At 37.1% G+C, this 23,475-nt stretch overlaps 1 protein-coding gene across 1 annotated transcript; it reads left to right on the forward strand.

Moving 5' to 3' along the window:
* Positions 1 to 8,668: 8,668 nt before the first annotated feature.
* On the forward strand, positions 8,669 to 8,962 carry THITE_2051589 (uncharacterized protein; the record flags this gene model as incomplete). The annotated part of the gene is made up of 1 exon (XM_003654537.1): positions 8,669 to 8,962. A coding segment is annotated over one exon (294 nt), but the record flags the coding sequence as incomplete, so codon positions are not given.
* Positions 8,963 to 23,475: the final 14,513 nt, after the last annotated feature.

The following is a 23,475-nucleotide window of genomic DNA, read 5'->3' on the forward strand; positions in this document are numbered from 1 at the left end:
CTCTAGAGCTATTTGCTCTCTAAGAGTGTACTTATCGTAATATCGATATTAGCTAAGATGATTATAACGATATACAACTAGGCGATAAGCTATCCTTCGAAGACGCTTAGAGCGACCTTAAGGAAGCTAAAGACATTCCGAACCTCCTAGAGTATATTAAAGTCGGTATTAATTAGCCTTTTGTTAAATAGCTTAGCTAGATTGTCGACGAATACGCTACTTTACTTAAGAGTACTATTACTATAGTTAATTAACTTTAGGCCAACGTTACTAAGATTCGACCTATACTTATTAGGGTAATAAGCTTTTATAACCGCTTTAAAGACTTACTAGAGGTTATAGGTCAACTCTAGATAGCTACTACTTAGACTAATAAAGTCGTCTAATAGGTCTAGTATTAGAAGGAGCTCTTTATATAGTATATATATAATATAGATAGCTAGCTAAGCAAGATTGATAACACTATCGCTTAGTTAGCTACTAAGAACCTATTAGCTAATTTTATATTGGCTAAAGAGCCTTTGCTAGCTACTCCTATATCGACTATAGAGCTATAACTATACGTCCTTTCGATTTGGAGCCGCTGCTTAGTAGCAACGGTAGCCTCTCTAATAGAGAGCCTCTATACGTCTCCTTTAGTCTAATCTACTTAACTTTATATATAGACTACCTTTCCTATCTCTTTAGAGGACGTCGATATCGGTATAGCCTATAACCTAGCTATAGATATACTACCGGTGTATTAAGCCTATATTATATACTCTAACAATTTACGTTTAGGCGGCTAGCGCTAGGCTACGTCGCTTTGTAGCGACCTACACTAGGCCAAGTCGCCCTAGGGCGACCTTTACTAAGGCGAGCCGCTTTAGGATAGCTAACGCTAGGCTACGTCGCTTCTTAGGCGGCCCCTCGGCGCCGGTAGCTATAATCTAAACGACCTAAGCGACCTAGACGATAGGGATAGTAGACGTCGTCTAAACAACTATTTAAACAACTATCTACCTTTTCCACTTTATTCTCTAAACCGCGATTACTAAAAGTATTCCTATAATACCGTAGGCACTAGAGGTAGCCGATCTATCTCTACCTTTAAAATTAAGTGCAACGATATTAGTACTTTTAATCCTAGTTACAAAGACCTTGACGATATAGGCATCGGTATAGATAGTAAGAACGTGATTTTTACTAATATCTATTGCTTTATCTAGCGTTTATCAACTTTTCTAGAAGACCTCGACATTGGCTACAATATAGCTTAGTAAATCCTATACCTCTTGCCTATAGTTCTCGCTAGCTAAGCCCTCCTTTAGTAGAATAGCGAAGTTACTATATAAGAGTATTTATAGTAGCGTTAAGCTAGCCTTTATATAGTCTTTAATCAATTAGTAAAGCGTTTTATAATAGATCGCTAAGTAGCTATCGACAAGTTTAACCGAGGACGGTTAACTATTAGATATATGGTAGAGAACCTCGACGCTCTAATGAACTTCTTTTAAAAGAAGTTACGTTTTATATATATAGTAGGCTAGATTAATTATAATAATTTAAACTAGTATCACACTATAGGCATTATCTATAACCGTTTAGACTCGACTATTATATCTTGTTTTCTATAGCCTAAAACGAAGTATACTCTAGTGTACTATATATATATAAAATTATAGAAGTTCGACTTATATTTGTTACTATAGTTCACGACAAGTTCCTAGAGTTGAAGAAGTCTTTGCTTATAAATAAGTCTACTATTTTCAGTAATACTAAGTCTAATAAGAAGCTCTCTAGATACGCTAATCGCTATAGCAACGACCACTAGAACTACGACGATAATCGCTATAACTAAGATTGTAATCAAAGTGGTAAGTACCGTCTAGATCACTGTGATTCTAAGTATAACGATTGAGCCTAAGACTAAGTACACTTTATCGACGATGCTAATTCGAAGACGTTATCCGATTTGGAAGCCGATGACGAAGCCGAGGCCGATTACAAGTTATCCGTTTCCGATAGTACCGACAAGTCAGATATTGCTTATATAGCTTACAATTTAAAGCTAACCTACTATAAGTACTATTAGATATTTAATATAGTTCCTACTACTAATGTATATATCTATATCTATAGTAAGACAATCGTTCCTAAGAGTATTTGCTACTATTAAGACAATTAGGCCAACCTAGGCCGTCGAACTTACAGGTATTACGATACTTTGTTTAACTCCTAGAACTAGCTCTTTAAGTATTTGAAGACCTATTTAGTAGCTACTTCTAGCTCTATTAAGTGCTTAGAGTAGGCAACCACTGTCGCTAAGGATGCTTTAGAGGATGATATCCTACTTGCCGAAGGCTCTAGTTCTACTATAGATTTCATTGTTAACTTAGAAGTGCAAAAGGCCTTTAAAGTAGCTAACCTAAGTATTAATAGCCTATATAGCGCCTATACCTACTTATACGTCAAGGCCTACGCGTAACCTAGCTACAAAGACCTAGAAGTTTGCCTTGATCTAGGTGCTAGCTATTCGATTATCGATAAGACTTTCCTAAATACCTTCGAGTACTCGACTAAGCGCTGCAATAGCCGAATTTATAGTATTGGAAAGACTTTGCCTACCTAGTAGGCAACCTTTGTCATTTACTTACTAGGCGTTATTGCTACTAGCCTAGTACTCCTTAAGTTTACTTAGTCCGCCTAGGTAGTAGATAAGCTATTTGCTAACCTTCTATTAGGAGCCAACTTCCTAGATCTATATTAGGCCTCTATCAACTATAGTATAAAAATCGCTAGCCTATATAGTATCCTAGGAGGATTTAATATACTATTCACTATATATACTTAGACGTTCCCCTATATATATAAGGTTAAGACTATATACGCTATTATCTTATAGCTTAAATAGAAAGCGTTCGTCGCTATAGAATATAAGCCTCTCTTAATAGATTAGTCTATAATATTTAACGCTCGCTATCCGGCTATACTAAATGCCGTTGTTAACGCTAAGACCCCTAAAGTAGTAGCTCTTAAAAACCTAACTAAGGGAGTTTTTACTATTCTAAAGCACTACCCTAGTAGCTAAATCGAGAATACTAACGATAGCGGTTATATTGCCTATTCCTAGGAGATAGCCTTTATAGTATTAACTATAGCGACCGCCTTAATAGCTATATTGTCTACCGCTATAAGCGCTAGTTTAGTTTAGACCGCTATTTAGTATACTAGCCCTAGCGTATCAACTATATTCGATATATATAGCCTAGTTTATACTATTCTAGGAGACTTTATACAATTTATAAGCAATGTTTCGTCCTAGATCCTAGTATCTTCGTAAGATTTATTAGAGCTATCGACGCTTTATAGCGATATAGTATATTAACTAACTACTTTATCTAAATCTAGGACTATATTATACTAATTAGTACACCTACTGGGCTAGCCTACCTAGCTAGCATTGCGCTAATTGATCTAGGATCCTAGCATTGAAGGCTATACTAATAGGTGTAATCTAAGCTCTAAGCCTATATGCCTAGATTCTACTAATAGGCGTATAATATAGGGCAGGAGGAACAGGGGGGCTATATGACCTATATGTCTATGTACGTAGATTAGATAAAGGTGCTCTGCGCCCCGCGTTGCAGACTTTGCAGCGCTAGGCCTATTCGGGCAGGCGGTATACGTATATATGTTCTGCCCTACAGACATATATTTCTTAGCGCACTACCGCCTAGATCTTCGATTTACTACGATTATAAATCTATATCTTGTTATTCTACATATCTACGGCACTTTTCTATATCAAGTAGTAGCTACAACTATAAGATTATTGACTTGATTATTCCTTTATTATTATTAATCAACTAGCCTACGTAGCGGCTTTGCCAATAGTAGTAGCTAGTTGAACCTCCGCTTTCTTCATATAGCGACTTAACGAGGTCGATAGCGTTGAAGGCACCTAATCTATTTTGAACGACAGTTTAATCGAAGAGCCTCGATTGCATAGCGGTTTTACCAATAGCGATTGCGATCTTTAGCTATTGATCGATTAGTCTATATAGCGGCGATCGCCGACAGTATCGCCAATAGCAGTGGCCAATCAACTATCTAGTTCTTCTTGTATAGCGGCGACGGCCAATAGCGATTAGAACACCCTTTTTCCTAGCCCAACGACGAACCTTTTAGTAGGCCTTCGTCAACTATTATTATATTAATAAGACGCTTATTCGACCTAGTTTCTATAGTTTAAACTAAAGCAATAGTTAAGATAGCCGATTATAGCTACAATACTTGTTCTTATACCTCTTTGCCGGCTAAGCAACTCTCTAAGTACGACGCTGCTATATCTAAGAAGATTGAAGAGACGTTATATACCCTATATAAGGGTTTTATTCCTCTAGCTTTAGAGCTGCCTACTCCTTAGGAGTATACTTATCGCAATATCATTGCTAGCTAAGAGGATAATCTCGATAATACTCAACTAGGCAATAAGCCATCCTTCGAAGATGCCTAAAGCGATCCTAAAAAAGCGAAAGATATTCTAAACCTCCTAGAGTACATTAAAGTTAGTACTAATTAGCCTTTTGTTAAGTAGCTTAGCTAGACCGTTGGCGAATATACTACTTTATTTAAGTATACTATTACTATAGTTAATTAACTTTAGGCTAATATTATTAAGATTTGACTTATACTCAATAGATTAATAAACTTTTATAACCGCTTTAAGGACCTACCAAGGCTTATAAATCAACTCTAAATAGCTATTATCTAGACTAGAGAAATCGTTTAACAAGTTTAGTACTAAGATAAGCTCTTCGCTTAATATATACAATATACTAACGATCGGCTAAATAAGATCGACAATGCTATTACCTAGCTAGGTACTAAGGACCGATCGGCTAATTCTATACTAGCTAAGGAGCCTCTACTAGCTACTCCTATATCGACTATAGAGCTATAGCTACGTACCCCTTTGATTTAGAGCCACTGCTCAGTAGCAATAGTAGCCTCTCTAATAGAGAGCCTCTATATACCTCCCTTGGTCTAGCTCACTCAACCTCGTATATAGACCGCCTTTCCTATTCCCCTAGAGGATATCGACATTGGTATAGCTTACAACCTAGCTATAAACACACTGCTAATACGCTAGGCCTATATTATATACTCTAACAATTTATACCTAGGCGGCTAGTACTAGGCTAAGTCGCCTTTAAGCGACCCTCCTTAGGGTAGGCCGCCTTAGAGTAGCTAACGCTAGGCTATATCACTTCTTAGGCGGCCCCCTAGCGCTAGCGGCTATAATCTAAACGACCTAAGCGACTTAGACGATAGCGATAGAGGGCGCTGTCCAAATAGCCATCTAAACAACAACCGTCTACCTTTCTAATCTCCTCTGAACTGTAGCTACTAAGAGTACTCTTACAATACCGTAGGTACTAGAGGCAGTTAATCTATCTCTACCTTTAAAATCAAACGCGATAATATTGGCACTTTTAATCCTAGTTACAAGGACCTTAATAATATAAGTATCGTTATAGATAGTAAAAATATAATTTTTACTAATATCTATTGCTCTATCTAGCGTTTATTAACTTTTCTAGAGGACTCTAACACTGGCTACAACGTAGCCTAGTAAATCTTATACCTCTTGCCTATAGTTTTTACTAGCTAAGCCCTCCTCTAGTAGAACGGTAAAGTCACTATATAGGAGCGTTCGCAATAGTGTTAAGCAGGCTTTTATATAGTCTTTAATTAGTTGGTAGAGCATTTTATAATAGATCGCTAAATAGCTATCGACAAGTTTAACTAAGGACAGTTAACCATTAGGCATATTACGAAGAACTCTAATACTCTAATAAACTTTTTCTAGAAGAAGTTACGTTTTATATATATAGTAGGCTAGATCAATTATAACAATTCCAACTAGTATAACGCTATAGGCACTATTTATAACCGTTTAAATTTAACTATTATATCTTTTCTTCTACGACCTAAGACGAAGTATACTCTAGTACGCTATATATATAAGATTATAGAAGTACGGCCTACACTTATTACTATAGCTTACAACAAGTTCCTAGAGTTGAAGAAGTCTTTGCTTATTAGCAAGTCTACTACTTCTAGCAATACCAAGTCTAATAAGAAGCTCTCTAGATATACTAATTGCTATAGCGACGACTACTAGAACTATAACGATAACCGCTATAACTAAGATCGCGATTAAAGTAGTAAACACCGCTTAGATAACTATAATTCTAAGTATAACGATCGAGTCTAAGACTAAGTACACCTTATTAACAACGCTGATTCGAAGACGTTATCTAATTTGGAGGCTAATAACAAAGCTAAAGCTAATCGCAAATCGTCTATTTACAACGACACTGACGAATCGGATATTGCCTATATAGCTTATAATTTAAAGCTAATCTATTATAAGTGCTATTAGACCTTCGATACAGTTCCTACTACTAACGTATATATCTACATCTATAGTAAGACAATCGTTCCTAAGAGCGTTCGCTGCTATTAAACTAATTAAGCCAACCCTAGCTATCGAACTTACAAATATTACAATACTTTATTTAATTCTTAGAACTAGCTCTTTAAATATCTAAAGGTCTACTTAGTAGCCGCTTCTAGCTCTATTAAGTACTTAGAATAGGCAACTGCAGTTACTAACGACGTTTCCAAGGACGATATTCTACTCGCCAAAGGCTCTAGCCTTATAGTAAACTTCGCTATTAACCTAGAAGTCTAGGAGGCCTCCAAAGTGGCCAACCTAGGTATCGATAGCCTATATAGCGCCTATATATATTTATATATCAAGGCCTATACTTAACCTGACTATAAGGACTTAGAAGTTTACTTTGATCTAGGCGCTAGCTATTCAATTATCGATAAGACCTTCCTAAGTACCTTCGAATATTTGATTAAGCACTGTAATAGCTAAATTTATAGTATTAGAAAGACTTCGCCTACCTAGTAGGCGACCTTCGTCATTTATCTACTAGGCGTTACTACTATTGGCCTAGCCCTCCTCAAGTTTACTCAGTCCACCTAGGTAGTAGATAAGCTATCTACCAACCTCCTATTAGGAGCTGACTTTCTAGATCTGTATTAAGCCTCTATCGATTATAGCATAAAGATTGCTAGCCTACGTAGTATCTTAGGAGGATTTAATATACTATTCGCCATATATACCTAGACGTTCCTCTATATATATAAGGTTAAAACTATATACGCTATTACCTTATAGCCTAAGCAGGAAGTGTACGTCGCTATAGAATATAAACCTCTTCCGATAGACCGGTCTATAATGTTTAACACTCGCTATCTTACTATACTAAACGCTGTTGTTAACGCTAAGACCTCTAAGGTAGTAGCTCTTAAGAACTCGACTAAAGGAGTTCTTACTATTCTAAAGCGCTACCCTATCGGCTATATTAAAGATACTAATAATAGTGGTTACCTCGCCTATTTATAGGAAATAGCCTTTATAGTATTGACTATAGTAACCGCTTTAATAGCAATGTCTACCGCTATAAACCTTAGTTCTGTTTAAACTGCTATTTAGTATACTAGCCCTAGTATATCAACTACGTTCAATATATATAGCCCAGTCTACGCTATCCTAGGAGATTTAGTACAATTTACAAACGACGTTTTATCTTAATCGATAGTATCTTCTTAAGATTCGCTAGAGCTATCGACGTCTTATAGCGATATAGTATATTAGCTCGCTACTTTATCCGAATTAGGACCTCTATTATACTAATTAGTATACCTACTGAGCTAGCTTACCTAGCTTATATTACATTAATTAATCAAAGATCTTAGTATCGAAGGCTATACCAATGGGTATAGTCCGTACCCTAAGCCTACAAGCCTAGATTCTACCAATAGGCGTAATACGCCTCTAATACCTAAGGCTGACGGTTATACCAATAGGTATAATTCTAGATCCGAATTGCCGCCTAATGATCATAAGCCGGTAGTACTAGAGAAACACTCGACTCTAGGCCTTAAGATACCTACCGACTTACTAGAGATACTTACTTCAAAGGGCGTATACGTATATACCCTAGATCGTGAGTTGGTGTAGCGATTTATTAACATCGTTAAGCGTTATCCCTGCTTATAGAAGGATAAGGGCTAAGTTGTTATAGACGAAGAAGATATAATGCGAATGCCTCTTATAGAAGGCTAGTAGTATTAGAAGATCTATACTTGCCAATACCCTCTAAGCGCTTACAATTACGAAGTTCTCAACGCTACTTTCGACGAACTATATCGACAAAAGCGCTTTGAGTAGGCTACAAAGGCTACTCCTTTTATATACTCGGTTTTCGTCGTTTAATACGCCTTTCGTAGTAAGATTAAAGGCTACGTTGTTATCGATTTATATACTCTTAACAAGGTTATAGTACTCGACAACTACCCTCTACTACTCTAGTTGGACATTATCGCTTGCCTACGAGGTAAGAGGTTTATTACTATAATCGATATAATATCTTTCTTCTACTAGTTTAACGTATATCCTCTATATTGTAATCGCTTCACTCTAATTAGCCTTTATAGGCTAGAGTAGCTAAAGGTATACCTAATAAGCTATTGTAATACTCTAGTATATATCTAGCGCTTTATAGATCAGTTACTTTGCCTTTATACCTCTTTCGCCTAAGCATTTATCGATAATATTATTATTTTTAGTGATATAGCCGATAAGTATATTAAGCACTTAGAGACTATCTTTAGCTTGTTTAAGAAGAAGAACATCTCTATTACACTAGCTAAATCCTATATTGTATATTCTAGTATAGAGCTGCTTAGTTTCTATATTGATAGATTTAGATTGACTAACACTAAGCACTGTATTGCCGCCTTTAGGAACTTTGCCTTTCTAAACAACCTAAAGGCTCTAGAGCAGTATATTAGTGTATTAGGATTTCTATACTATCTAATCCTATACTATATATAGCTTATCAAGCCTTTTTAGAACTGTAAGACTACGCTGCTTATAAAAGGCTAAGCCACTAGGCAAATATAGAACGGCAATCCTAGTAAACGTGCCGCCTATTGCGCTAGAACTTCCTTTGAACCTACGCCCGCTAAGAAAGCCTCCTTCGAAGCTATCTAAAATGCTATCTATAAGCTCCATCCAACTATTTTAGTCTACTTCGACCTTAATAAGACCCTCTTCTTATAGATTAATAGATATCTAGAGCGTGGCTTTAGCGTTATAGCTTTCTACCTCGCCGACGGTTATAAGTAGAAGCCTAGAACCGTTATTCTATCTACCTAGGTTCGACCTATTATATTCCTAAGTCGATGCCTTACTAAATAGGAGCTTCGATATAGGCCTTCCGAATAGGAAGTCGCTTACCTTGTTTAGATAGTTAAGAAGCTATATACTATAATTCACTCGTTACGTAAGCTAGTCGTTGTCTTTATAAATTACGCCTCTACAAAAGGTATTGTCAACTAAACTATTTTAGATACGTCGTCTACCGAGCGAGCTAATTATAGGCTTATCAATGCCTCTATCTACCTTTCGTAGTATAGCTTAGAAATCTATTATCTTCTAGGCTGTCTAAATTTAGTATCTAATACGCTTAGCCATTTAAAGGCTCTATAGGACGACCTAAACTATAAGAATAGTTCCGTCGACGACGACGTAGTCCTCGACAACATCTAGTTTGCCTTTATAGAAGCGAAGTTAGATAACGACCTTTAAGCTCGCTTTACAACTATATATTCTTATAACGCTAAGTACATAGCTATTATTAAAGATCTTACTATTAAATCGGCTACTAAAGGTAATAGCAAAGTTTTCTTTTAGCCTAGCCTTCTATTTATCTTTATAGATAGCCTTCTCTATAATATTCGACTCGATAGATTACACTTGTTCTATATACCTTATAATATAATTTAAACTATCTTAGAGGCTATCTACAACGAGAAGTACTACTTCGGTACTAAACGGATATTATACAACTTACAAGGTATATCAATAGCCTATAAAACCTACAACATTAAGAAGTATATTAAACTATACTCAAAGTACTAAGTTAATACAATAGATCGTCGCTTTAAACTAGGCAACTATCAACCGATTCGACTATCCAATACCTTGCTAATATACATTATCGCTATCGATTTTATTCTAGGCCTACCAAAGGTCCTAGCTACCAGTTCGCTCTAGCAGCTCCCGAACTACAACCACTTCGATAGCTTGCTTACAGTATTTTATAAGTCATCGAAGTATACCCTCCTTATTCTAAGCAATTCCAGCTATTTAGCCTAGGAATAGAGGTATATTCTAATTCGCTAACTGCTTCTTAGCGACTAGGGCATATCTACTACGATTATCTCCGACTATAATCGTAAATTTACTTCCGACCTTTAGCAAAGCGTCTAGAAGGCTCTAGGCACTAAGTTGCTAATAACGATATTCTACTACCTATAAGTAGACGGCCTTTCTAAGTATAAAAACTAGACTATAGAAATTACGATCCACTTCTATATATTTAAACGCCTTAAAGGCAATTAACTAGATATTATCGTACCTCTATAATAGCACCTTAACAACGTTTATACTAAAGCTGTTAAATCCTCGCCTTATAAACAGCTCTTCGACTTTAAGTTTCCTAGACCGTTAGAAGCTTTTACCAACTAGGCTACTATTAAGCTAGCTACTATTCTAGCCCTATAAAATGCTCTATATTAGGATGCTCAATTAAGTATAGACTTCGCTATAGTACGTACTAAGCGCTATTACAATAGTAAATATTACGACATTGAGTTTAATATAGGCAACAAGGTTTATTTACGCCTATACTATAGTTACTATCTCCTAGGTAACCTGTCCTAGAAGTATTTGCAACAGTGTACTAGGCCTTTTCTAATCAAGCGCTACGTTAAGCGCCTAGTATACAAACTAGATCTCCTAGCTAATATAGGTATCTACCTAGTCGTCTTTGTCGCTCACCTTCGCCTAGCTCCTTAGGAAGAGGATCTATTCGGCTATAATACGCTGCCTTTTAGCCTAATCGTCGACTCTTAATTAGACTACTCCTCTAAAGATAACGAATTAGGCGATAAATATAAGGTTGATATAATCCTTGACTATAAGGTCATATATAAAGGCCTTAAATACTTAATCAAATAGACTAGCTATAGCTAAGAAGAGAGCGTTTAGAAGACTATATACAAGCTACGTTATATATAGCACCTAATCAACGAATACTAGGTTTATAAAGGCGATTATCTAGATCGCCTAGTCTCTTAAGAAGAGCCTTCTATATCTAATTAAGTACCTCAACCGGCCTATAAGCGTGGCTAGCCTTATAAGAACCCTGTTCCCGCTAATAACGACCAGATATAGAAGAAGCTAGTTGATCGCTATCTAGATTAATCTAGCACTACGCTTCTAGCTTTGCATCGTAGCATTCGATTGAAGGGTATTTGACGATATAGAGGATCTAGATAGGTAAGGCAATGAGGGCATTGCCGTTTTTTCCTATAGGCCTGGACTTGATATAGGGCAGGAGGAACAAGGGGGTTATATAACCTATATGTCTATATATGTAGATTAGATAAAGGTGCTCTATGCCCTGCGTTGTAGACTTTGCAGCGCTAGGCCTATTTGGGCAGGCGGTGTGCGTATATATGTTCTGCCCTGCAGATATATATTTCTTAGCGCACTACCGCCCAGATCTTCGATCTACTACGATTATAAATCTACATCTTGTTATTCTACGCATCTACAGCACTTTTCTATATTAGCGTAATACGCCTCCTATACTAGAGGCGGATAATTATACTAATAGATATAATCTTAGCCTCGAATTGCCTTCTAATAACTATAAGCCGATAGTGCTAGAGAAGTATTCGACTTTAGGCCTTAAGATATCTACTGACTTACTAAAGATATTTACTTTAGAGGGCGTATACGTATATACCTAAGATTATAAGCTAGCTTAGCAATTTATTAATATTGTTAAACGTTATTCCTGCTTATAGAAGGATAAGAGCTAAGTTGTCTAGGACGAAGAGGATATAATGCAAGTACCTCTTATAGAAGGCTAGTAGCATTAGAAGATTTACACTCGCTAATACCCTCTAAGCGCTTATAATCGCAAAGTTCTCGATACCACCTTTGACGAACTATATCAATAAAAGCGCTTCGAGTAGGCTACAAAGGCTACTCCTTTTATATACTTAGTTTTCGTTATTTAACGTACCTTTTATAGCAAAATCAAAAGCTACATAGTTATCGATTTATATACTTTCAATAAGGTTATAATACTTAACAACTACCCTCTACTATTCTAATTAGATATTATTATATTATTATTATTATTATTAATCTTATACCGAAGAGGCACTTAGCGCCTCGCCACTAAGGGCAAGCGGTCCCTCCACCTTTATATATACCACTTATATATAGCGCCTACGTTACATTCCCGCTACGTAGGGCGGGCCTCCCTAGTTCCTTCTCTCCAACTCGCTAGAACTCACCTTTCTAGCCTAGTGGCAACGGAGATATAGTGGCCTATATAGCCCGTTGCACGCCACTTACGTATACGATACGCTCCTAGTGTAAATGCTATAGCCGCTAGGCGCGCTATATACTCGAGGGGAACGGCTAGAGGCCGACTTTCCTACGCCTCTTCCTCTTCCTATTACGCTTCTCGCCTATACCCTAGTCCTTGTAGCTAGCTACTTAAGGCTCCTTTACTACGCTATCCTAGCTATTGTACTCCTGCTATATACTTACGGAGTTCTCTACCGATCCCCTATATTCTACTTTGCCCTCGACATTTAGCTTAAACGCTAGCTAGTACTCTTATAGACGCCTAGTATATATTAGCTATCCTATAAGCCTCTAGACGCCTCTCCTACTCCTAAGTAGTATAAATAGTATATATTGATCTTAGATATAAGGCCTTCCTATAGTAACTATAGGGTCCCTATAGTATATTGTAAAGTAGGCGACAGTCTTAGATACCTCGCTATAGCGACAAAGTAGTATAGGCGTATCTAGTACCCCCTTCTAAAATAGGAACTACCTAAGGCTAATAGCCCTAGTTCGCGCCTATATAAAGAGGGAGCTTTACGCTTTACTAAGATCCTTATATACCTATAGTACTTAAGCAAGGGGTTCTAAAGTATATAGGTCTACTACTTCTCTATAGTATACCTTCTCTAGCCTCCTAGCGTCTATATAGTATATCTATAGCTCTCTATATACCTTCTACTCCTCTACTATAGCTATATCTACGTTGGTATATAGCTATAGCTTCTAAGGTCTTTAATCGTTGTCCTCGTCGCTCTCGCTTTACGCCTCTACTACTATTGCTAGGCAGTATACAAAGAGCTAGTCCTTAGCCTATAGTTGCCTCTGCTCTATAGGAGACTCCTTTATAGCTAGCCCTACCGTTGAGGCGTAGTATATATAGCGTTGCTTCTTCAACTTTGACGCTACCTCTATATAGATATTGTATAGGAGTTATATAAACCTGGTTTTCTAGAGCCTCTGCTCAGTATACGCTACCTAGCGGTTGAGATATAGATCGATAGGGGGTACCTAGGTCTTACTTTCTAGGTTATACACTAGTATAGCCTTATATATACTAGTAACTACCTAGAGATAGCCCAACTATATTGCGCTAAAGCTATATATAATCCTATAGAGAGTCCCTCCAATTAGCGTTGGGGTATACTACGCTATTGCCCTATACGAAAGGACGCTCCTAATGACTTTTATATAGATCTCCTAAGCTTATACGATATATACCCTATACGTCTTTGCTATAAGTTTTATAAGGGCAAACTTCTATATAGCTATCTTAGCTTTAACCGCCTTCTTATATACTTGAAACAAGAGCTTATAATCTAGCTATATACCTAGGAACCTCGTTGACTCTATAGGTACAAGTCCTAGCTAACCTTCGCCAAGGATATTGACGACCTCTATATATAGCTACTATACCCTTATAAAGTAGATAAGCTCGCTCTTTGCTAGTTTAAACTATATCCTCTGTTCTATAGCCTATTTCTTATACTTAGTAAACCCCCTTTCTAACATATAGTAGTACATTAGCGTATCCTATCCAAATATAAGAAGATTAGTGTTATCTATATACCTAACCGTTAGAAGCCTAGTATACGCCTTAAAGGTATAGAACAAAGGGGTAATAAAGAGGATAAATATCGTTAGCGATAATAGCGAGCCCTATAGCGTACCTTGCTATAGAGTTGTAGGCTCGGCTATAATCCTATTAAACTATAGGCGCGCTATACAATCCTCGAAGTAGCTCTTTAGAAGTATAATTAGCTTCCTTTCGAAGCCTAGTTCCTAGAGTATATATAGTAGCTAAACCTAGTCGACCTAGTCGAAGGCGCCTTTTAAGTCTAATTGCAATAGTGAAGTATAGGCGCTATATACCTATATCGTCTTCACTATATCAATCATTACTTAGATTACTACCTCTATAGACCTATATTACTAGAAGCCTATCTACATCTCTAGAAGCAGCTTATACGCCTTAGCTATATATATTACTTAGTTCGTAATAGTTACCTCGATAATCTTGCCTACTACGCTAAATAGCGATATTAGACGGTATACCCCTACCTCCATCAGCTATTCTAGAGACTTCCCTAGCTTCCTAAGGACGACCACCTATATAGCGTAGAATTTATATAGGAAGTGCTCTAGCTTAAAGTAGGTATATATAATCGCTATAAGTATCTCTAACAGCTTACCCTCTTTATTATAGGCCTTAAAGAACTTATTAGTAAGGAGGTCCTTGCTAAATGCCTTGTTTAATCCTATATAGCTTATAATCTCTATAATCTTAGCTCTATAGACCTCCTAGTCGATAGGCGCAATGTTATAAAAAGACTCTTTAGGCTAGTCTCAGTCGGGGATACTATTGTATTATACCTATAGCGTAGGAAAGAAGTGCCCTACTAGCGCCTTAGCCTTTTAAACGTATATTATAGCGCTCTAGGGCTCGCTAAGTCCTAGCTAGAGCGCTAGTAGCACTAGAGGCTTAGGGCGTTAGTAGCTTCGAAGCTATATCTACCTCTTAATGTCCTATATTAGCTTCTACTCCCTCGACGCCCTAGCGAGCGAGTAGCGCTAGTATAGCGTCTACGATTGGCGAATATAGCGTTTAAAACGCTATACCGCCTTGTAGTAATATACTTAGAAGCTCGCTATATAGTTTAACCGCTAGGCACATTTAGCCCTCTTTACTTCTTATATTACCTTATCGACTTTGAGATTCTACTATAGTATATAGGACCCTTGGTTAAGCTTATAGCGTAGAGCTACTATGTCTACGATACTAGTTAGCTTATATATAAGGGTATCCACTATATCTTTAAGTTCCTCTATTATATTGATCTCCCTTAGTAGAGTTAGGAACTAAGCCTTAGCCTTATACCTTTTATAGTCTAGTAGCGCCTAGCTATAGCTCTACGATATAGCGGCTCTATTACTACTCTCCCTTAGCGGCACTTTAGCTACCTAGGGTATATAGTCCAAGCCTACTAAGTCAAAAGGTCCTAGCCACTAGGTACCGCTACCCTACGTTGCTTAGATATAGTTGATTATACTATCTCTATTGCCTTACTATACTTAGGTAGACGTACTATATAGCGTATAAAGCTTAAGTCTCTATTTTACTATAATCTAGAGTAGTATATTCGCTAATCAAGAGGTCCTATTGTACTTGTCCTATATTAGGTAATAGGCGTTGAAGTCGTCTACAAGTATATTGCGCCCTCTTAGCTCCTACTCTACTAGGGTATAGAGCGGTAACCGCTACTCTAGCTCCTAGTTAAATAAATAAATAGACTATACTATAAGGGGGTCCGATCCTTCCTTCTCAAACGTTATAGCTATCTAATCTTCCTTTACCTTAGCTAACTATATTATATAGTCGAGGCGCTTACTTATATATAGTACTACCCTACTAGCGCTATATATTATCTTGTATTAGCCGCCTTACCTATAGGGCGGGGCTAGGGGGGTTATATCTAAGCGAATTAGTAGCTTCTAAATCGCTATTAGGTCGAACTCTTCCCTATCCTCTAGCGTTTAGTTAAAGTAGTTTCTATTACTATTAGTGTTCTAGTAGAGTACTCTTAGCGTTATAGCTATATATTTAGTATAGAATAGGGGCCCTTGGTTATTATTGTATTAGATTATAAAGTTGGCTCTATATTTGCGCTATATAAGGGCGCTATATAAATAGCGCTCCTATTTTATACCCTAGCTCCTTAGAAGGTTTACGAGAGCACTCTAAATTGGAACAGGTCTATATCGTTAGAGCGCCCTACTCTTTAGATGTCGGTAGGCTAGCCTGCCTTAGTAAGGCGTTTCCTTAGGCGCTATTCTCCTAATTTGTCCTCCTAGCTTCTACACTAGGTGCTTGCCCCTATTGCTACTACTATTTGAGACTAGGGTATATAGAAGGTGAGCGGACAATCGTTGAACCGCTCCTTTATATGCTAGCGCTACTCCTTTGCTATCTTATAGCTTATATTAAAGGCTGTATAGGCGCCCCTATAGTTAATATATTTTGGCTTATTCCTAGCTAGGTCGGTCTTCACTAGGCACCTTGCCTCTCGCTCCTTCGCTATATTGCTATCGCTATACGCTATATAGACGTAGATTAGGCAGTATACCTCCCCCTCTTTATAGAACGTCGCTTTATATCCTTCCTTCCTATACTTAAAGTATAGGATCGTATATACTACGCCTTTAAAGCGTTTATAAAGGTAGACCGTATAATCGAGTAAGACCCCTTAGTCGATAAGCCTTACTACTTCCTCGACTATATATAGCTCAACTAGTATATATATTGTTTATAGCCTTTAACTGTCCCTAGCGCTACCCTATAGCGTTTATAGCCTTATATATACAATCTAAACCTTATTCTCCTTTGCTAAGTCCGCTACTAGGCGGTTAGCGTTACCTCTATACCTCGTTAAAGTAGCTAGTTGAACGCTCTTTATAAGCACTATAAAGGTATAGCGCTTAAGTATTATAGTCGCTCTAAATATAGCTATAACGTATACTTTATTATCCTTATTAGCAAACTCTACCTAGCGGTCCTCCTCGAAGGTAACTACTATATTCCTATTCTTTAATAGCTTCTATACTATAATTACGCCGCTTTCGCTACCCTCTGTTATTACTCTTATTGTTGCTATAGCTATATTAACCGCCTAGACTATATCATCTATACTCCTATTAACAATATTTATAGGCGTCTACCTAAGGTCTACTATAAGCTTATAGAACAGTTTCTTTAGTATATACTAAGTATAGCTTTTAAGTAGCTAGGGCGCCGCTATCATAGCTATACCCTACTCTGCTACCTATACCTAGGTCCTCGCTTATACGCCCCTAACGCTCGCCTATATCCCGACCTTGTTCTTAATTTATATAACCTCCTCTTTAATATAGTCAACGCTCCTATATAGCTTATATATATTGTAAAGGCAGTTTAGCTCGTTTTGGAATACCTTACGGTAGTATATATATATAGCTACTTATATATATAGCTATATCTCTAGTGACACTAGGGTATAGAATTCCTATAGAAGCCTCGATCGCTTATCGCTAGCTCCTTTAGTATATATATTCCAATTGTTCGTAGCTCCTATAGGAAGGAGCCCAAGTCTTCGGTCACGTCGGTCGGGGTGTTGATATACGTTAGCCATAGTGTCGCGACCTACGGTGCTCGACACTGGGCTACCGCTATCGCTACTACGACCTGCGTGGCCGCTATGCCCCCTCTACAATATCGTAGATAGGGGTAATCGGGTACGCTAAGAACGTTCGCGTCGTTGGATTCGGTTTTAGCTTAACGGTTCCTTTGCAATCGGCTTTTGAGTGTAAATGCTACTGTAGCCTTTTTGATATTATTATATATCTATAAGGTAAAAGGTTTATTATTGCGATCGATACTATATCCTTCTTCTACTAATTTAATATATATCCTCTATACTACGATTGTTTTACCCTAATTAGCTCTTATAGATTAGAATAGCTGAAAGTATACCTAATAGGCTACTGCAACACTTCTATATATATCTAGCGCTTTATAGTTCAGTTGCTTCGCCCTTATACCTCTTTCGTCTATATATTTATCGACGATATTATTATCTTTAGCAACACTATAGATAAGTACGCTAAGCACTTAGAGACTATCTTTAGCTTATTCGAGAAGAAGAATATCTCTATTACGCTAGCTAAATCCTATATTGCGTATCTTAGTATAGAGCTCCTTAGCTTCTACGTCGATAGATTCGGATTAATTAATATTAAGTACTGTATAGTCGCCTTTAAGAACCTCGCTTTTCTAAATAACCTAAAGGCTCTAGAGCAATATATCGACGTATTAGGATTTCTATACTATCTAATCCTATATTATATATAGCTTATTAAGCCTCTCTAGAATCGTAAGACCTCACTGCTTATAAAAGGCCGAGCTACTAGCTAGGTATAGAATAGAAACCCTAGCAAGCGCGCCGCCTACTATATTAAGACTTCCTTTGAACCTATATCTACTGAAAAGGCCTTTTTTAAAGCTATCTAGAATACTATCTATAAGCTAGACCTAACTATTTTGTTATACTTCGACCCTAGTAAGACCCTCTTCTTATAGATCGACAAATTCCTAGAGTATAGCTTTGGCGTTATAGCGTTCTACCTTGCTAATAGTTATAAGTAGAAGCCTAGGACTATTATCCTATTAACCTAGGTTTAGCTTGTTATATTCCTAAGCTAGTACTTTACAAAGGAGGAACTTTGGTATAGGCCTTCTAAATAGGAAGTTACCTACCTTATTTAAGTAGTTAAAAAGCTATATACTACGATCTATTTATTATATAAGCCTATCGTCATCCTTATAGATTATACCTCTACGAAAAGTATCGTTAACTAGACTATTTTAAATATATCGTCTATCGAGCGAGCTAATCGTAGGTTTATCAACGCCTTTATTTACCTTTTGTAGTACAACTTAGAGATCTATTACCTTCTAGGCCGCTTAAACCTAGTACTTAACGCGCTTAGCCGTTTAAAAGCTCTATAAAATAATCTAAACTATGAAAATAGCTTCGATAACAACGATATAGTCCTCGACAATATCTAGTTCGCCTTTGTAGAAGCGAAGCTAGATAACGACCTTTAAGCTCGCTTTATAGCTATATACTCTTGTAACGCTAAGTACGCCGCTATTATCAAAGATCTTACTGTCGAATTGGCTATTAAAGGCAGTAGCAAGGTTTTCTCTTAGCCTAGCTTCCTATTTATCCTTATAGATAGCCTTCTTAATAATATTCGACTCAATAGATTACGCTTACTCTATATACCTTACAATATAATTTAGACTATCTTAGAAGCTATCTACAATGAGAAGTACTACTTTAGTACCAAGTAGATATTATACAATTTATAAAGTATATTAATAGCCTATAAAACCTATAACGTTAAGAAGTACATTAAACTATATCTAAAGTACTAAGTTAATATAACGGATCGTCGCTTTAAACTAGGCAACTATTAACCAATTCGACTATCTAATACCTTGCTAATACGTATTATCGCTATTGATTTTATTCTAGGCCTACCAAAGGTCCTAGCCGCTAGTTCGCCCTAGTAGCTCCTAAACTATAACTATTTCGATAGCTTATTTATAGTATTTTACAAGTTATCGAAGTATACCCTCCTTATTCTAAGTAATTCCAGCTATTCAACTTAGGAATAGGGGTATATTCTAATTCGCCAACTACTTCTTAGCAACTAGGGCGTACCTACTACAATTATCTCCAACTGTAATTACAAGTTTATTTCCAACCTTTAGCAAAGCGTTTAGAAGGCCCTAAGCACCAAGTTGCTAATAACAATATCCTACTACTCGTAAATAGACAGCCTTTCAAAGTATAAGAACTAGACTATAGAAATTACAATTCGCTTCTATATATTTGAGCGCTCTAAAGGCAATTAGCTAGATATTATTATACCTTTATAATAATACTTTAACAACGTTTATACTAAAGCTATCAAATCCTCGTTTTATAAGTAGCTCTTCGGCTTTAAGCTTTTTAGACCTTTAGAAGCTTTTAGCAACTAGACTACTAAAATAGTGCAAAACCTCTATACCAACCTACCCTACTACACCTAAGACTAAGTGTACGAGATAGCTCCTACAGGAATACGGTGTCCCTCTAGACGGATAAAGATAGTACGTATCGAGTAGTAGGAAGGATGTCTTCCAAGAGGAAGACATATAGCTCAGGTGCGTCTAGTAGGATAGAGCAGAAAGATAAGAGACAACAAGAATACGGTTAGAGCTTAATAGCTCGAACGCCTATCGTCTAGATAGAGGTAGAACAACGAAAGGAGAGGCTCAATAGCCCTCTTAGAAGAAGGAGAACCACCAACGTAGTGTCAACGAACGTGTATTGACAACTGCTTAATGTCTTGCTTAATGACGAAGAAGATAGGCTTAGCCCACTTAAATATATATGACTAGAGGGCTAGACCCCCTGGCAACGAATACAACGTACTGAAATAAATAGAAAAAACTGGGTCCCTATATCTAGGTAGTCCATTACCCTAATTCACTATTACTAAGCTAGCTACTATTTTAGCTCTATAAGATACTCTATATTAGGATACTTAATTAAGTATAGACTTTATAATAGTATATACTAAACGCTATTATAATAGTAAATACTGTAATATTAAGTTTAATATAGGCAATAAAGTTTATTTACACCTATACTATAGTTACTATCTCCTAAGCAACCTATCCTAGAAGTACTTACAATAGTACGCTTAGCCTTTTCCGATCAAGTGCTACGTTGGCCGCCTAGTTTACGAATTAGATCTCTTAACCAATATAGGTATCTACCTAATCATTTCTACCGCTCACCTTTGCCTAGCTCTTTAGGAAGACGATCCTTTCGGCTATAATATACTACCTCCTAGCTCAATTATCGACTCTTAATTAGATCGCTCCTCTAATAACAACGAATTAGGCACTAAATACAAGGTTAATATAATTCTTGACTATAAAGTTATATATAAAGACCTTAAATACTTAATCAAATAGACTAGCTATAGCCGAGAAGAGAGCATTTAGAAAACTATATACGAGCTACGCTATATATAGTGCTTGATCGACGAATACTAGGCTCGCAAAGGCGATTATCTAGATCGCCTAGTCTTTTAGGAAGAGCCTTCTACACCTAATTAAGCACCTCAACCAGCCTATAAGCGTAGCCGGCCTTGTAAGAACCCTATTCCCGCTAGCGATAACAAGATATAGGAGAAGCCAATTGATCGTTATCTAGATCAATCTAGCACTACGCTTCTAGCTCTACGTCGTAGCACTCGATTAAAGGGTATCTAACGATATAGAGGATCTAGATAGGTAAGGCAATGAGGGCATTGCCTTTTTTTCCTATAGGCCTAGACTTAATACAGGGTAGGAGGAATAGGGGGGTTATATAACCTATATATCTATATACGTAGATTAGATAAGGGTGCCCTACGCTCTACGTTATAGACTTTGCAACGCTAGGCCCGATTGGGTAGGCGGGGTACGTACATGTGTTCTGCCCTATAGATATGTATTTCTTAACGTACCGCCGCCTAGATCTTCGATCTACTACTATTATCAATCTATATCTTGTTATTCTACGTATCTATAGCACTTCTCCGCATTAGGTATATTCAAAGCTTAAGTTCGGTCTCTATAATAGGTTTTATAATCTTCTTAAAGTTGTAATACTACGTTCAAAGGGAGTAGCCCTTTAAGAAGTATATAGTATAGTAGTTCGTCGATATAATCATGGTTATAAAGTGCTTTATTTAATTAAGCTATTAGCACTAAAGCTTATACCTCTAGTTATAGTTATTATATTCTTTATAGATTATTACAATGAATATAGTAATATTACTTCTAAGCTCCTTCTCAAGGGCCCTATATATTTTTTAATAGGCTATATTAAGCGACTCAACAGTAGATAGAGGTCTATAGTACCGTCTATTGTCAGAGTAGCTATCGTTATTACGATTATAGTAGCTAGGTATAGTAATAGATTAACGGTCTTTGTTATAAAGTAGTTGATTGCCCTAATCGCTAACTTCTATACTAGGAGTACAATTATAGGCTTCGTTACAAGGTTCATTACGAAGATCGTTGCGAAGCGTATTATAGGCTATAATACGAGCTATATAGCGAGCTTTAGCATCCTTAGTGTCCTTTAGTTCTATAATATAGGTTTAAAGCTTCTAATTGATATACTCCTAGGCTATATTATAGGCGTCAACGCTCTTTAAGGTAGGGCGAAGGCGCTCCTCCTTATCCTCGAAGTAGTCTATAAGTTCATAGTACATAGCCTTGTTGACGAACTAGCAATGCTAGAGCACCTAGTCATTAGGGCTCGCTAAGATAATATTAACCTTTATATTGGCTTTCGAGGATATAGTAGCTATTCTAATAGTCGTTTTTAGGGATATTGTCAAGGGATTTTATTAATCGTTGTATATAGTAGCTATATAGTGTTTTGATAGGTTCTTAAGGCAAATGAGACTCTTAATTAACAGAGCTATTGTGTAGGATAGAGACAATGAAGCTATTACGAAGTGTTTGATATATAGAGATAGTGATCAATGATGGTGTTGTTCGTTATATTGATCAAAGTGTATATAGAAGGGGGCTACTCTGGGCATCTAGATCTGTGGCTCTGGTGGATCCGAATTACGGCAGTATGGCCTGTGGGTGCCGAGCCCCTGGTATTGAGGCCTAGGTTCTGACAGGTATGTCCATAGCTATACAGTTCAACCGATTTTTCTCATCCAAGTTCAACCCACTAATTTCTTAATTACTCTTTATATTATATATATTTTGTTCTTCATTCTTTTCCTTTCATCTTCACTGTTTTGTTTCTTTCTCCTTCTTTTTTCTTATTATCTATCTTCCTTTATCTTTTTTTATCTTTCTTCCTCTTCAGTCCTTTTTTCTCTATTTTCTCTATTTTTCCTTTTTTTTTCTTATGCCCTTTTCTCATATTTTTTGCATTTTTTTCCTTTTTTCTTTTCTTTTCTTTCTTTCTTTCTTTTTTTTTTCCCTTTTTTCTTGCTTCCCTTTCTTCTTGCAGGTGAAGCCAGTAATACCCAAAACCAGCAAAACGGAAAGATAATGGAAAGAGAACCGGCATACAGTGTTTCGATAAGATGGCTGCTCTTAGACCCTTGGACAACCGGTCTTGCATAGCACGTGCCAAACAACAAACAACGGTAATATGCTCGCATCATTCATGGCCACCTCGTCCACAGCTTCGCAAATCCGTGGGGTTCATTCGGGGTCGCGAGCCCCCTGTCAGGTTGATACCACGCGCGCGAAGGCCAGGACATGGCGTCCCCGCCAGCTAGGATAGTGCTCGAACCCATCT

This window comes from Thermothielavioides terrestris, chromosome 3, assembly GCF_000226115.1.
Source record: "Thermothielavioides terrestris NRRL 8126 chromosome 3, complete sequence".
Classification (NCBI taxonomy): domain Eukaryota; kingdom Fungi; phylum Ascomycota; class Sordariomycetes; order Sordariales; family Chaetomiaceae; genus Thermothielavioides; species Thermothielavioides terrestris.